This window comes from Pundamilia nyererei, unplaced genomic scaffold (assembly GCF_000239375.1).
Source record: "Pundamilia nyererei isolate P.nyererei 1_Seehausen unplaced genomic scaffold, PunNye1.0 scaffold00225, whole genome shotgun sequence".
In the NCBI taxonomy this organism is placed as follows: domain Eukaryota; kingdom Metazoa; phylum Chordata; class Actinopteri; order Cichliformes; family Cichlidae; genus Pundamilia; species Pundamilia nyererei.
The window spans coordinates 455,172-471,412 of NW_005187626.1; the positions used below are offsets into that span (position 1 = coordinate 455,172).

Sequence of the window (16,241 nt, forward strand, 5' to 3'; positions counted from 1 at the left end):
CAGTTACAGCAGTGCAAGTAAACAAACAATAAATATAATTAGAGTAAGAAAATAAATCTACACTTTAGGACTCGGGGTAAAGGATCAATAACAATTTAAAATTTATATTTTGATGATTTAAAGTCTCACACAACCCGTCGAAAGGGGCGGGGCCAGCTGCTTCCAGATAGAGCACATTTCATTCATAATGTTGTAAATCCAAGCCCATCATGTATTCATGATTTGAATCCTGGGTTGTGTGAAATCCCAGAAATACACCTTAGACAAAGTGAATCTGTGAACCGTGTGTTAGGTTATGTTGTGCTGATCCTCGGGTTGGGGGACTTGTGTTCATACTGGAGGGCAAAATTAAAACCAAGATGGACAAAAACAGTTCAAAGCCATCAGGAGGAGAAACGAGCAACAGATGCAGGTAAGCAGATGTGTGATTGGATAATGGCAGGTCATCCTGAAACAATCAGAGTCAGAATACTTTATTAATCCCTAAGGAAATAATGTGGGTTACAGTTGCTCCAAGAAGAAATGGTAAAAATAGCAACAGTAACAGACTAATCTTTGAAAAATATAACATTTCTTATCACCTCTATGCCGATGATATACAGATTTATTTTCAATTAGATGATGACGACATTGCTCCTTCGTTGCACTGCTTCCTCGAGTGCATGAGAGAAGTCAGAGAATGGCTTTCAGACAATTCCTTTATCCTGAACGAAAAGAAAACGGAGATTGTGGTGTTTGGCAACCATATCCTTAGGGGCCTATCAGCTGATACCTTTGGTTCCTTTGCCACTTCTTTCTCTGACTCAGTTAGTGACCTAGGGGTTCTGCTGGACAGGTCTTTCAAATTTAACAAACAAGTGTCTTCAGTAATCAAATCTAGCTTCTACCAACTGTGCCTTATTGCCAAGGCTAAGCACTATGCCCCTCATAAAGATCTTGAAAAGCTCATTCATGCTTTTGTGACTTCTCGATTGGATTACTGTAACTCCCTCTACTTTGGTCTTCACTCCGCTCTCCTTCACAGACTTCAGCTTGTCCAGGATGCTGCGGCTCGCCTCCTGACTGGCACTAGAAAGCATGCCTCTATCACCCCAGTTCTTATTGAGTTGCATTGGCTACCCATAAAATATCGCATTGAATTTAAAATATTGTTGCTCACTTTTAGAATTATAAATAATTTAGCCCCTCGTTATCTTGTCGATCTTCTTAGTCTATATGTCCCTGGGCGAGCCCTCAGGTCTTCAGTCCAATCACTCCTGGCTCAGCCTCGATCTAGACTTAAATCGAGGGGTGACCGTGCTTTTGCCCTGGTTGCACCGAATCTGTGGAACAACCTTCCCATCGCTATCCGTGCGTCAGACTCCGTTTTATCTTTTAAATCCCGTTTAAAAACTCACTTATTCAACATAGCTTTTCCATCTAGTTAGCGTCCCTGTTTTATATTTGGTTCAATTTCTTATTTATGTACTTTATCTTTTAGCTATATCTGTTCTTAGTAACTTTGTTCTTATATTCCCTTTTATTGTTGTATAATTAGTGCCCTTAACCTGGTGACATATGTGGTACTTTGTTAATAGTCTTTTATTTATTGTCTTAATTTTCCTCTTTTTATTGTAAAGCACTTTGGTGTACCACTGGTCTTTTAAATGTGCTATACAAATAAAGTTGTATTGTATTGTAAACTCTGAACAATACATTATGTTACAGATGTTAATATTAATTAGTCGTTGTCAATTGTTGATTCGTCCTGTTCTTATTGTATGAAGAATTATGATGGCTGTTTGGTAGCTGTTTGCATACTATGCACTCTCTCTCTCTTCATATGTGTGTGTGTTTCTCTGGTGAATTTCGACAACAGCTTTATGTTAATGTACAATCCTTAATATGTTTTATGTGTGTGTGTGTATGTTGGGGGGGGGGTTCACTCTCCCAGAGGGAGTGTTCGCCCGGGGCGCCAAACAGGCTAGGACCACCACTGCCCAGAGCAAACAATATTGTTTGACTGATGGCCCTTAATATAAAGACTTCGGACTTTACGTTTCCCAATTTTTGCTTTAAGTTATTTTGTTATTTACATAATAATGTAAATAACCTGTGGGCTCAAAATGTGGTCATAAATATTTTGTACTTGTAAATCAGTTTCGTATGTGTAAAAAGAATTTGTGTGTGGACTTAGCCAAAAAAACTGCGCAAGTTACAAGTACGAATTTTGACCCTATTTTTCTTCCTTTCATCTGATTGGCCAATGTCATGTCAATCACAAATGTAACTATCCAATCAGAGAACAGATGGGTTTGGCTGTCGGAGGGGTGCTTTTTTTTGAACTGCAGGTCCTTGAAGGGAATAAATGCCCTTTTACATGCCAGCCCAGCGTTTTCCTTCATCACCACGAAGGAAAACAGTCTGTGGTCGTCCGAGTTTGGTGATTTTTGTGTCACAGGTCTACGTGTTTAATACAGGGACTTCCACAGCCTTTTCAACAGCGCTGCGGACCGCAGGGGGCGGGCAGTGTTTTGAAATGACAGTCTTCATTACAAAGCTTTCTTCGTTATGAATTAGCATACATGTTTTTATTGAACATTTGAAGAACCAGCAAAAAAAACAGAACAGAACACACAAATTCTTTGAGCGCATAGGAGTAGTCGAACGCAGATCCACTGAGAGCTCAACACAGACAGCATCGTCAGAAGGAAAGTTGATCAAATAAATTACAAATGTTGTATTGTTCGATACATATGCGTACCGAACCGAAAGCACTGTATCGAACGGTTCAATATCGATACGAGTATCGTTGCACCCCTATTAAATATGAAAGTAATTTTTTTGTGTTTTTAATAATACAAAATCATAAAATGACAAAAATCCTTCCACACAAAGAGGAAGTGAATCTTCAGTGTGTGAGGATGACCTCCTGCCTTCATCTGGAGCCCGTTTCACACGGACGCCTGGACATGCTGAAGTCACTAAGAATAACCTGGAAACCTTTAAAGTTTTACATTTGCTCAGTTTTCTTCTGCTTTCTTCTCTTTGCTGTGTCTGGTTACTTCCTGCTTTACTTGAGTTGTCACTTCCTGTCACCATGCGCTCACAGTCTGCGTTCAGCTTTGGTATGCTTGAGGTTTTTCAGCTGTTTACAGCCAACAAACAATGACAAACAATAAAAAGTATAAACGTGAACAAAGATGATTTTAGCTAAACGGCAGTAAGACGAAGACCATTTAAAAACCATTAATCACAAATGCGATTGTTAAAAATGTCCTGTTAGTACGGCGTGCTGGCCTCAGAGCGAACCAGGCTGACCCACGCACACTCGGACCTCCATCATAACACAAATGACAATATCCAGAACACCGCCTTCCAGCCTGCACGCGCTGCTACATCAGAACTAAAAAACAGGCCGTGTGGAGCCAGCAGGTGAAAGAATCCGAACAGCGTCAAATTTAAATCTTCATTCACGTCTTTGGGTCGAGGCTCGTTTCTGTGCATGATGCACGCGCCAGCACAGGAGGACGCACTCTGAAGTCAGACGCTCATTAGAGGAAGCTACGTCATCAAGGGGAACACTAGGACAACGTCAGGAGTAAAAACCATGCAGGTGATGATTAAACAAATGCATAAACTTTGGATGAAGAGTGAAGCTGGTAAAGAACTTCGGATCAGAGGAGCAGATTTCAATCTCCGGAGTCGGCCGAGCTCGGTGCTCCTCACAGGATGAAGGGAATGATGGCTTTCCTGGAGCGAGGGTAGTCCTCGAACCTCTGCTGGTAGTTTCTGCAGAAAGCACAGTTTCATTTCAGAGGAGAGAACTTCTCATGATGGTGTTTGGGTTTAACAGCCAGAAACACAAAGTGAAGCCTTTAAATGGAAACTGTGCAGCATTTTTATCAGCGTTGTGTGAAACATGCTGACGCTGTGCTCTACAGCACACGCCTCAGTACCTTTACGAAGCCCCCCGTGCAGGACTGACCTGCCACTCAAGTATTTCTGGACCCCAAAGACTTTTTAACAAGAGCCAAAGAAACTCAGGGACTTAGCCGGACACTCGGAATGGTCAGAAATGTGTTTCCTGTTGGAGGACTAGCTGTCTTAATGATCACACTCTCCCAGTCGCCTCAGCAGCGGCAAAGCCTCGTCAGAGGCTCGTTACCTGTGGTGCATGCAGGCTCGGGGCCCGATGGAGCAGATGGTGAAGAAGGCGAAGGCGAAGGCTGGCAAAGCCCAGACAGCTACAGCGTATCCACACCACTCCACGATCTCCCCGAAGAAGTTTGCCCCAGACACAAACTCGAACATGCCCCCTGAAACACAGAGACAGCAGCGGCTTAACGAGAGGCAGCAGCCTCTAACGGCGAGGAGGTCTGCTCACGAGGAGGACGTGACGTACCATGGGGGACTCTGTAGATAACCTCTCCAGGTTTCCTCAGCCCACGCAGGATGTAGTCACTGTGGATGTTGATGATCATACCGAGTGCAAACACAACAATACCTTCAGACACAGACAGAGTTCATCAGATGCGCCTGTACAGCTTCACAAGACAGGTAAAATCACCTGGTCTAAAGCTCCACCCACACATCACTTTGTAGCTGACAGCTTGGCACTTTGGGCTTGGTTTCCTGGGTGACCAGGTAGCCTTTCGTTGAGGTTTACCTGCATAAACTTACATGTTCATACGAGCTGCTGTCTTCTTTGAGGCCTGGTGTACGTCACCTGATTTCTTTTTTCTTACGTTGAATCGTGTTGATGGCCCAACAACCAATAAGATTATTATTAGTGTCAGAGTTCTGTTCCCATGTGTAAGATTAGCCGAACTAAACTTATAAAGACGTGATTATGAGTGGGCTAAATTTAGCTTGTCTGCCAACGGTCCAGGACCCTGAATCCAGACTGCAGACTGTAATGCAGGTTCTGTGTGTGGTCTCCATGAAGCCGCAGAGCATCATGGAGACCACACACAGAACCAGAACACAGAACCAGAACACAGAACCAACCAGCCAGATGCTGAAGCCGAGTTGGCTTTCCTGTCGTAGTTTTATCCCAGTGTGGAAAACAGAAGACTTTTAAAGGTAAAAGTCAGCAGATGTTTGAATCAGCAATCATATACATGGTGACCCTGACATGACCTCTCTGTGTGGAGGCGTGGTGGTGGAGGACTTCACTGCATCTTCCTCCTACGACTGCTGCCTTCTTGATGTAATGATAACGGATGATGGTGATTGGTCAGTGTGGTCTGGATTAAAGACTAAAGTCACTACGGGACGTCCAGCTACGACTCCCATCATGCCCTTCACTGACCCACACCAATCAAAGCCTCGCTGTTAAACATTCCTCTTTAAGGAAAAACCCACCAAGGACTGTGGGTAATGTAGTTTTTACAGCCTTGAAACGAAATCTTCAGGACAATGGTGGCGAGGCCTCATGGTGACTGGTGGGTGTAGCTGTGACTCACCTGCAGTGAGGCGGGCGCGGGTCAGCCAGGTGTCCTCAAAGCGAGCGCAGTGTAGCAGGAAGTGGCCCTGCAGGAAACCGTTGAGCGAGCAGAAGATTACGGCGCAGACTACGATGATCAGCGGGATGGGTCGTCCTCTGGTCAGGAAGGCGTAGATTATGCTCCTGAGGGACAAACTCATGTTACCTTCTGTTTGAACTTCACCCCCCTTCAAAGTAAATGTCTCCAGTGATCTGCAACGACCCCCCTTCCAGTTTGACATGGAGCTCCCACACGCAACAACCTTAAGTGTCAGTGGGTTAGAAAACCCTCCTTCAGCATCTGTTTGTGTCCCAGATAGAGGAAACTCCGCCCACGGACAGGTCTGTGTGCTTACCTCAGGACTGTCTCCCTGATGTTTTTAAATAAACTCTAAAAAATGAAACAGATGCATTTTCCAAGAAGTGTTCAAACATCCACCCAGAATTCCCGGTTTCTCCACTCATCATGCTATGATGACATAATTCAATGGCATTTTGTCAGAATCACTGAGGTGCACGCCTCAGTTATTAGTTATCAGCGAATGATTATCACTTTCAGAGTTACTGTTGTGATGTAACTACAGCAATGATCTTTTCCAGACGCGAGGTTAGCCGTGTCAGCAGGTCTCCTGCCTTCAACACTTATTCCTCCTGATTCAGTTCAATTCGATTTGATTACTGCCAATTCATAACAACAGTGGCCTCGAGGCGCTCTATATTGTAAGGTAAAGAATAACACAGAACCAGGCTCAGGGAGGGGCGGGGCCATCTGCTGCGACCGGTTGGGGTGAGAGAAGGAAGACAGGATAAAGACATGCTGTGGAAGAGAGACAGAGGTTAATAACAGATATGATTCAGTGCAGAGAGGTCTGTTAACACATAGTGAGTGAAGCAGAAACACCCAGTGCATCATGGGAATCCCCCAGCAGCCTAAACCTGTTGCTGCATAACCAGTTTTTCAGCATCACTCTGAAACAGGATATTTGTCATTTTTATCCTGGGAGAAGAAAGTCCTACATCATGGTTTCATGTGTGCACTGAAGGCCATATCCTGGTCAGAAACAGGTCTGAGGTCTAGCAGGACAAGCACAGAGATGAGTCCACTGTCAGAGGCCATAAGAAGATCATTTGTAACCTTCACTAAAGCTGTTTCTGTGCTGTGATGAGCTCTGAAACCTGACTGAAACTCTTCAAATAAACCTCTGCAGATGATCTGTTAGCTGTTTGACAACTACTCTTTCAAGGATGTTTGATATAAAGGAAGGTTGGAGATTGGCCTATAATTAGCTAAGACTGCTGGGTCTAGAGATGCTTTTTGAGTAAAGGTTTAACTAGTAGATAATGAGTCCAGTAATACAGACTGTGGTGGTTATAGCAGGCTCCATTTACATGCCTCCGCTTCTAACAACTGTGGACTGTGAAATCACAGCAGTGACTCCTGAACCGATCACCAAACTATGGGATGAATTTAACTGTCACAGGTGGACTTCCAGCTGGAAGAAGCGAGATGGCAGCAGAAAAACCAACTTACACTTAAATAAATCAGCCCACTTTAACTCTAGTTCGTACAAGTAGTTTAGTGAGGTAGTGCAATAGTAAACTTAATATCTTGGGCTTTGAAAATGCCTAAAATGAAGACAAGGAAGACGCAAGCTGAGCTGTTTAATGAGGAAGATGACACTAGCCAAACCTCAACTAGCATCGAAGCACCGGAGGATGAAGAGATGCTAACCAGACACGGCCCGGGGGACCATGAGCTCCTGAAACAAAGAAGGCAGTACTCCGAGGCAAACAAAGTGTTAAAGGATAAGAAAATTCACTTCCAAGCTCCTTTCCTGCTAAACTCAGACTTTTCTATGATGGAATGATGTTGTACAGATCCATGGTGGAAGCGACGAATGACATGAGGGAGTAGGGTTCCGGTTGCAGCTCTGAAATCCTGTACCATGCTCCTGGAGTAGGTTCAGTGGCTGAGGTGGTTAGGAAGGCTGGGAACCCCAGGGTCCACACTTTCCAGTAAAAACTCCAGATTTTTAGCAGCAGGACCAGTAGGAATACTGCGATGCAGTGGAAAGTAGATATAACCGCCACAGGACGAGTCTTACTGCAGACCCCCAGTAGGACTTTACACACTTTTCTAACCCGCATGAAACCTTTTCTAGGATAGATTACTTCCTAATTTTCAGCAAAGACCTTCATACAATATCCGACTGCAAAATAGGAACTACGGATCAGTCTGACCACAGTCCCGTATGTTTCAATCTGAACTTGGAGTCAGATTACAGAGACGTTGTGGAGGCATAGAGCCATCTGAAAGAGCAAATAAAAATCGATATCAACGAATACATACAACAGAACAATAACAGTGAGCTTGATCCTCCAATTCTTTGGAATCCTTGTAAGAGGTCTCAACAAACTTTAATCAACTACAAAGAGATTTTTAATTGTTGGAAAATAACTCCAAAGGAAAAGGGAACCACAAATAACGAGGAAAAAGAAGACATAGATGTGATCTATACAAAGGACATAAAAAAGTGTTTTTAATTCAATTCAATACATAAAATTAGGAATTCTCAAACCAATCGGACCCATGATAAATTACAGGACAGTCAAAGGTGCTTCGAGCTATAAAGATGTGCATCCTCCACGCAATCAGGCAAAAGTGGAATTTAACTATCGTCTGGATGTCTCCGTGTGTCTGGAAGCGGCTCACTGAGCATTCGTGAACATTTTAAGTTTTGTATGCAAAGTTTTAAACCCAGTATTTTAAAGTGTATGCTTCTCTGAGCTCGTCTGTTCATTGTTCTAAAAAATATAACGTTTTGAAATAAGATTGTTCTTTGTGTTAAACACTATAAAAACAAAACGAACTTCGTGGATAGCACAGCTGGATGTAACGATCCCTCCAATGATAAAGCACTTTGGAGAACATGTTTACAATAACTATTGAGACAATCCTGAACTCGATCCAACTGAAAGTCAAATGTTTCCCAACATGCTGGCACAGACTGCAGGGTGTGCCTGTCAGCAGCTCTGTTATAAGTAAGTGCACATGATATATTCACTGCCACTGGTAACAAAGAGTTTGTGTGGCTGAATGCAGCCCTGCAATGAGAGCGCGCTCCGCCTGACAGCCTGCTCCAACAATAATGGAAACCTTTCTGTGATCACCTCAGAGATTTCTTCTGTTTGTCCGGTTTAGGGTGACGTTACAGCCAGGAGGCTCTATTAAAGGTTCCAGGAGAGAACAGCGCAGTAGCGCAGGTGTTTAACTGAGGTTAGGGTTTAATGGAAACTCATTATTGATGCTGGTGACAGTTTTGATCATAGTTTATAAGATGGGAAATGGTAACATGGCTCAATCGCCCATCCATCCACTCATTTTCTTCCACTTATGGAAGCCCCCATGGCCGGGTTATGGGGACAGCAGCCCAAGTAAGGATGCCCAAACCCCCCTCTCCAGTTTATCCAGGGGAACCCTGAGGCGTTCCAAGGCCACCCCGGGGCCTCCTTCGGATACGCTGAAACACCCAGGAGGCATCCTCGTCAGATGCCCAAACCACCTCAACTGACACCTTTAGATGTGGAGGAGTAGTGGCTCTGAGCTCCTCTCGGATCGCCGAGCTCCTCAGCCTCTTTCTAAGGGAGAGGCCATCCACCTTGTGGAGAAAGCTCATTTCTGCAGCCTGTGCCGCTTGTGATCAAGCTCATGATGAAGGTGAAGGTCTGTAGTTGTTATCACCTTCGAGGAAGAGTAGTCCAGCTCTTTACCTTCTCGAGCTACTCCAGGGTGCATGGGAATTTGCCCCACCAGTCTACATGTGTTTTGAGGACTTGAAGAAGGCATTCAATCGTGTCCCTTGGAGTGTCTTGTGGGAGGTTCTTCAGGAGGGGAGGTGCTTTAAAGCTCTCAGTTTACCAGTCGGTCTACGCCCCTACCCTCACCTATGGTCACGAGCTGTGGGTAGTGACCGAAAGAATAAGATCGCGGATCAGGCAAAATGAGCATCCTCCGAAGGGTGGCTGGCATCTCCCTTAGAGACAAGGTGAGAACTTAAGCCATCCGGGAGAGGCTCAGAGTAGAGCTGCTGCTCCTCCCATCAAAAGGAGCCAGCTGAGGTGGTTTGAGCGTGTCCAACTGGGAGGAGGCTCCAGGGCAGACCCAGGCCATGCTGGAGAGATTATCTCTCGGCTGGCCTGCTGTAAAGGCTGGAGGAGGTGGCCAGGGAGAGGGAGGGCTGGGCTTTCTGCGTGTTTTAAATTGATGACTTTGTTTTGTCGCTGTTGTTGGGCTCTCTCTGCTATCCTTTTTCTTTTGATTTACTTGTAGTTTCGTTTTAGTTAGTCCACCCAGACATGTGCGCCATCGTGAACAAGTGGGAGGGAGTCTTGTGAGGGTGGACTAACTTCTTTATTATTTGTTTTTATGTTTGTTTGTTTATTTGTTTGTGCCACATCCCTCTACAAAACGTACAGTTATTTCTTTTGGATATCTCATTTTATATCTTCAACTATAAACACATAAAATATACATAAAATTCATTGACATGGAATTTTATTGTTGACGCTCCATATACTAATACCACATAAATGTGTTCTTATAACTGCAGGAGGACAGGAAGCTATGTGGGCATATCGCCTGTATCGTCTGCCAAGACTGCCCTCATTACTAAGAAGAAGAAAGCAGCGCCAGAGGCAAAACAGGAGGATGGAAGAAAGCAGAAACAGATTTTAAGAAGGTGACAGTTTTCCTTCCATGACGGCGCCGCTGCCGTGCACGCGCTCCTGGAACGGTGGCGTTAGTGACGTTAGTGCGTCGCGTCCATACCATGTAGTACTGTTATATGAATCATAAAACCATACAGTAATGTTTATAATAATGTGTGTACATTATGTCACAATAATTTCCTACTTGCACACTTGCACCTACTTAAATACTACTAGTGCTTTAATTTGATTATTTTTAAAGTCATGTGTTTTCTGTGTCAGTCTTTTAATTTGACACAAGGGGAGACGACAGGATGATCTTCACAGGTGGGCAGACTTGAGCAGGTGTCGTACTGGATCCTAGAACAAGAAACATCCAAAGAAGAGCTGTGAACGTCCTTCAAGACACCTGGAGATCTGTTCCTGCAGATGCTCACAGAGCTGCTCCGACTGAGCTGGGGGACACAGGGTTCACACGGCCGTCCTTCAGCCGCGTCTGTCATCCAGGGAAGGACGGATGTTGTTCTGCTTTGCTGTGTTTTAATGTGAAGTGTGCTTATTTATTTTTTATACTGCATGTTTTGGTTGCATCTGCCAATTTGTTCTGGAGAGACTCCGCCCTTTTCCCGTTTTTACTAATTTGACACACCTGAGAGGAAAGCGAGTGGTAATTTACAGAGAGTGCTCAGTGACACATAAGGCTGGTGGAGCTTGGTGTCAAGGAGGGCAGGAGGATACAGCGCCAGCAACGCGGAGCGAGCGGTCCGACTGCTGCAGCAACAGGAGGCCAGATTACGCGTCTGCAGGGAATTAGAGGCGGTGGGCAGAGTTAAGAGCTCTGCCCGCCCGGGGTAAGTCTTTTGACTTGTCCCCTTTTAATGGATGAAAGCTGCCTAAAAGAGTAGTGACTGCCGCTGCCTCCCTTTCTTTAGCGCACCGGGGCGCAGAACGCGGGGAGGAAGGCGAGGACGCCGCCGGGTTTCCCTCCTGCACCGCTTCACGGGATTTTTAATTCTTAGTGACTCTTATACCGTGGCGGACGCCACTGGACTTTTAATGTTGTGTTTTAATGATTTTCATTGTTGTCCCCTGGCCAGGGTTGTTTTAATTCATTTTTAACTATTTAAATATAATAAATTATATTTTAATTATACAGTTTTTAATTCGTGTGCTTTCCCTTGGCGGCTCCACTGCTCTGTCCGTTTGGAGGAAGGTTTCCTTCCTTTAAAAAAAACACTGTGGAAATAAAATCACCTTCGCTCCGTTACACCTCTCAAACATGCGTGGATCTGCACTTCCACAGTTTTAGGTGGAGCTGCTCAAAGTAAGTAAGTAAAGTTTATTTATATAGCACCTTTCACAGACATGTGTCACAAAATGCTTTACATGGTAAAAACACAATGCAGCCATAAACATCATGAAAAGCCTGGTCTAATAAAAAGCTTTTTGAAATAAAAATGTCTTCAGCTGCTTTTCGGAGGTCTCCACTGAGTCCAAACACCGTGGAAATAGGGGAAGTGCATTCCACAGTCTGTACTGGGTGCAACCGCTTGGAAAGATCGGTCCCCTCGAGTTTTAAAACAAGTGATGCGGGACGACGTTAAACAAAGGAACACTGTTCATAAGTGCTCTGACTTGGCTCTACGGTCTAGACACTAGCGCCTCGACACTATGAATAACAAGAAGTTTATATCGTGAGTGTTTCTCTGCTGCACGCGAGCATGAGACCGTACCTGTGGAAGTAGTGCAGCATGAAGGTGCCGATCAGCAGCCTCCTCCCGGTCCCGGTCTCCGCGGAGAGCAGCAACAGCAGCAGCGGCACAAGGAGAGCCGGCACCTCCTGCAAGAACCAGCCGAGCCTGGCCGGGCAGCAGCGCGCCTGCGTGGGCGCGTAGCGGCCGTACTCTGCGCAGTTTTGCATCTGCCGCAGCAGGTAAGCGCCCCCACCCACCACCAGACCCCAGCTCAGGTAAGACACGACGGCCTCGCGGCACTCCATCACACCCGACAACAGCCGAGAGGAGGGGAGGAGGAGGAAATGGGGGAGGAGGAGAAGGAGGAGGGTGCTACACGTGACCTACTGGCGTCCCGCGTTCCTGCTCAGCCGGTCTCAAAAGAAAAGAGAAACAGAGGGGCGTGGTGTCTGTGTTTGCACCTTTATTTTTCTGAGTGTGGCATCCTCTTTACCTCCAATTTGACTTTGTGTAGGAGGAGAAATGTTCTGTTTTGTTTGCATTCACTGAGTCCAGAAGGTGCTGTCCAGAGAGTCCTCCCTCTGGGTTTCCTGGAGCTGCTCTCCATCTGGCAATATTTAAGAATCAGCGCTCAGCAAGTTAACTCAGAACAGCAGTTAAGGTTCATAACCTCAGCTCTGTGCGATGTTTTCCATGTGGTTATGTAGCCATGTTAAAGTTTGTTCCATTTGTTGTAGCCACGTGTTTCATATTGGGTTGTTCTAGTGATGTAACAGCGTGCAGGAGTTTAGTGAAACTCCCACAGCACAGTAGCTGTTTCCAATGACCGCTGCAGAGCACTAACATACTGAAATTGGTTTGTAAAAAACAAACAACTAACGTGTCTACTGTGCATTTTGACCTGGGAATATTATCCGTTGACTCATTCAGCTTGAGAGTTGCTTGACAGCAAGGCAGCAAGCAGAGCTTCAGAGCATCAGTCCACGAGACTGCAAGAAATGGAAATGCACTTCAAGAGAAAACAGTTGGAGATTGGGACAAAGGATGGGAAGAAACGGGAAAACTTGACACAGAGGCTGTGGTTGGTCCATGAGGAGAAAATAAAAGAACGTGGGGTTAAGTTCAGGACTAAAAGTATTAATTCTCAAGCTGCTGGGGTCCACATCTCTCTTTCCTTTCCTTGTGTGATGTTCACAAGAACATTAGTCTATTTCCTCTAGTTTCTGAGAAGAATATGGGAGAATATTTCTGGGACTAATGACCCAAAGGTGCCTGGACCCTGGATGAGAAATGGACGGGATCTCTACAGTATCTGAGCTCAGGTGGCAGAGCAGGTCAGCCACTAATCAGAAGGTCGATGGTTCGATCCCAGGCTGCCTCCAGGCTGCATGCCAAATATCCTTGGGCAAAATACTAACCCCGTGTTTGCCTACTGGTGGTGGTCAGAGGGCCCGGTGGCGCCAGTGTCCGGCAGCCTCGCCTCTGTCAGTGCGCCCCAGGGCAGCTGTGGCTACAATGTAGCTGCCATCACCAGTGGGTGGATGTGTGTGTGAATGGGTGGATGACTGAATGTAGTGTAAAGCACAAATGCAGGCCATTTACCATTTAAGACTCATTTATTGAGATTGGCTTTTACTTAGATCTGTGCTGTGTTGAGACAGCGCCAGTCTCTGCGATTGTTTTGGTCCTGGTAGAGATCACGCTGAGATGTTTCCATGTTTTACACAATCCTTTTATTACCGTTATTCTTACAGATGCATGTGGAGATCAGCACACTGCAGTCCTATGCTGAAGGCTGACCTAAAGAACACAACAGTTACAGTTATAACCTCTGGTCTCCTCCTACAGTAAACACCCCCACAATGGAAATACACTAGTACGGTGGCCAAGGGTGCTGACACCCTGACCCCCACCTCCTCCTGCCTTTCTTCTCTTTTTTTCTTTCTTTCTTTTCTCTTGCTCTTCTCTCTCTTTCTGTCTGTCTGTCTTTCTTCTCCTTTTTTCTTCTTTTTTCTTTTCTCTTGCTCTTCTTCTTCTTCTCCTGCCCTGCACCCCAGTTCTTTGTTCCCATCCCAGGCCTATTTTGTATCCTTACACCCATTACCACAATATTATAATGTTGAAAGAAATCACAAACTATATTCTCTTTAACTCTGATCTATATGAAGGAATCTATTCTTCACAGCTGTATGTTTGAATTTTGATGTATTTCTGTTTTTATATTACTGTGAAGCACTTTGTGGTTGTTATCCTGTGAAAAGTGCTGTATAAATAAATTGATCAAAGTGCTTTCACCCCAGTGTGCATTCACTCATTTCAGACAGACGCCGTTCGTCTTCAGGTGCTTTGGCTCACCTGTTGGTTGTAGATGCTGTGCCTTAGAGTCGCCCCACGCTCACCTGCCTGCTCGCACTCCGTCGGTTTCCTAGCAGACCCAAGGCTTCTCCCACTACACCCTCCCCAGGCCCGACTAGCTTGGGTTCCAAGTAAGGTTTATTATTCTGTGGACATCGTTACCAAACACACCTCCTGGATTCTCTGCCCACTCACTGCCTGTCTCCACTCCTCCTACCAGTCTCTCTCCCTAGTAACTGGATCCTTGTGTTTAGTTAAGCTCCGCCTTTGTCCCCAAGGAACGTTTATTTCTCTGTTTTAGTTCGAGTTACTTGTTTTCGGTCGGGTGTAGATATCTCCTGACTGAATAAAGATTCTTGAACTGATTACGGTGTCTCGCTGTGTTGCCTGGGTTCTGCACTTGAGCCCTTCATCATTTGTTTGCTAAACTGTCAGTTGTGGTCATCTTCCTGATGCACTGCATCCGTCTCTAGCGTGCAGTCTCAGGGTGCTGGGCCTCGGGTGAAAGGAGTTTCCTGGTTATGATGTCAGTGGCATCTATCTTCTCCTTTGGTCAGCTGATTATCCCAGCAGGGTGCCTGATCACCGGATCTTGTTCTTCCTATTCAGCTGACTCCTCAGGACTTGCCTGACCCTCTGCAGGTACTTGGTGGTTGCAGCTTTCCTAGCGACCTCTTCATGGTTCCCCTTTGCCTGTGGGATTCCCAGGTTCTTGTGGCTGTCCTCTATGTCTGCAATGTTGCCCTCTGGTACTTTAATCCCCTCTGTCACGGTACTGGATCTGTGACCCGGTACGTGTAATTCTGATTAAAGTTTTATTTTCTCCCCAACCAATCACAGCCGATGGCCCCGCCCCTCCCTGAGCCTGGTTCTGCTGCAGGTTTCTTCCTGTTAAAAAGGAGTTTTTCCTTCCCACTGTCGCCAAAGTGCTGCTCATAGGGGGTCATATGATTGTTGGGTTTTCTCTGTATGGATTACTGTCGGGTCCACACACAGAGCATCATGACAGCTTTAAATCAGAAGTACTTGACTCCCTGGCATAATTCTCAAACAGGTACCTTAAAGCTGGGGAAACTGACCCTCGCCAGCCTACAGTGAAACACAGTGATGTGGAAATCTTCACCTTCTGCTGTGGAAATCCAAATCACATCACAAGCCCCTGTCAGTCGAGCTGGCGCTGATCACAAGAGCCAACTTTCATCATAAATGTCTTTATGTCCATCCAAATTGGGATTTCCTGTTGGTGACCTGGCTGAACACTGGTGAGCATCTCTACTGTCCAGCACACCGTTTCTTTGTTGGTACATCAAAGCCATAGCTGGACTGGCCATTTGCCCGGTGGGCCAATGGCCAGTCCAGGTGGGCCGATGGTGATTTTCTGTTTTTATGGGCCGATGGGTTTTGTCTGTTTTGTTTTTTTTTGTTTGTTTTTTTTCGTTTTTTCCCGTAATGGTATAAACACTGAAAGGTGGTGGATTGGCCAGATGCTGGGAGATGTGTAAAAATAACTCAGTTGTTTGGCTATCGCGGAGCTTCCACAGATTCAGTAATATTAGCAAGTGGTGGAAGCAGCAGGTGCAACACGCTGGCAGGTGGATGAGGGAAAGGCAGGAGGAGCAGAGACCCGAGGCGGTGAACCGAACTTCAGGTAAGAAGTTATGACCTGCAGTCTGTCTGGGTCAGATATAAATCAAGTTTAGGTGGAGTTTATTTTCGTTATGCTGACTTTTTACAGTCAGTTACAGTAACCCGTACTGCGTGCGAGCTAGCATGACGGAGTTTATATACTGCTGGGGGGGTGCTATGATGTTACTGATGTTGAACTTGTTTTATCTTATTTTATTGATAAGGTTAGTAGAGTTGCCAAACGGAATCGTCTCGTATTCAGAGAAAATATTACGCGTTTGGTATTGAGGTGAAAAGAAACCAACACGTTCTCACTCCCAACTCGTCAAACGTGTGACGCATGGTCAGGCTCCCTCTGCTTCACTTATGGACGCGCAGGGTACCCCCCTGGC

At 45.5% G+C, this 16,241-nt stretch overlaps 1 protein-coding gene across 1 annotated transcript; it reads right to left on the bottom strand.

The window, feature by feature from the left end:
* Window positions 1–2,820: 2,820 nt before the first annotated feature.
* Window positions 2,821–12,294, bottom strand: srd5a2a (steroid-5-alpha-reductase, alpha polypeptide 2a). Its single transcript, XM_005748592.1, has 5 exons — window positions 11,908–12,294; window positions 5,448–5,611; window positions 4,385–4,486; window positions 4,148–4,298; window positions 2,821–3,771 (listed from the first exon to the last, which is right to left on the bottom strand). Exons 1-5 carry the CDS (start codon window positions 12,171–12,173, stop codon window positions 3,705–3,707), a joined length of 750 nt encoding a protein of 249 aa, XP_005748649.1. The 5' UTR covers window positions 12,174–12,294; the 3' UTR covers window positions 2,821–3,704.
* Between the last annotated feature and the right edge of the window lie 3,947 nt (window positions 12,295–16,241).

What these genes read in the sequence shown, in the direction of transcription:
- srd5a2a (XM_005748592.1), bottom strand. Translation starts at nt 12,173, where the DNA reads ATGGAGTGCCGCGAGGCCGTCGTGTCTTACCTGAGCTGGGGTCTGGTG. An exon ending in CCGCGCCCGCCTCACTGCAG is followed by an intron (nt 4,487 to 5,447) that starts GTGAGTCACAGC and finishes CTGTGTCTGAAG; the next exon opens with GTATTGTTGTGTTTGCACTC. An exon ending in CGAGCCTGCATGCACCACAG is followed by an intron (nt 3,772 to 4,147) that starts GTAACGAGCCTC and finishes TGCTTTCTGCAG; the next exon opens with AAACTACCAGCAGAGGTTCG.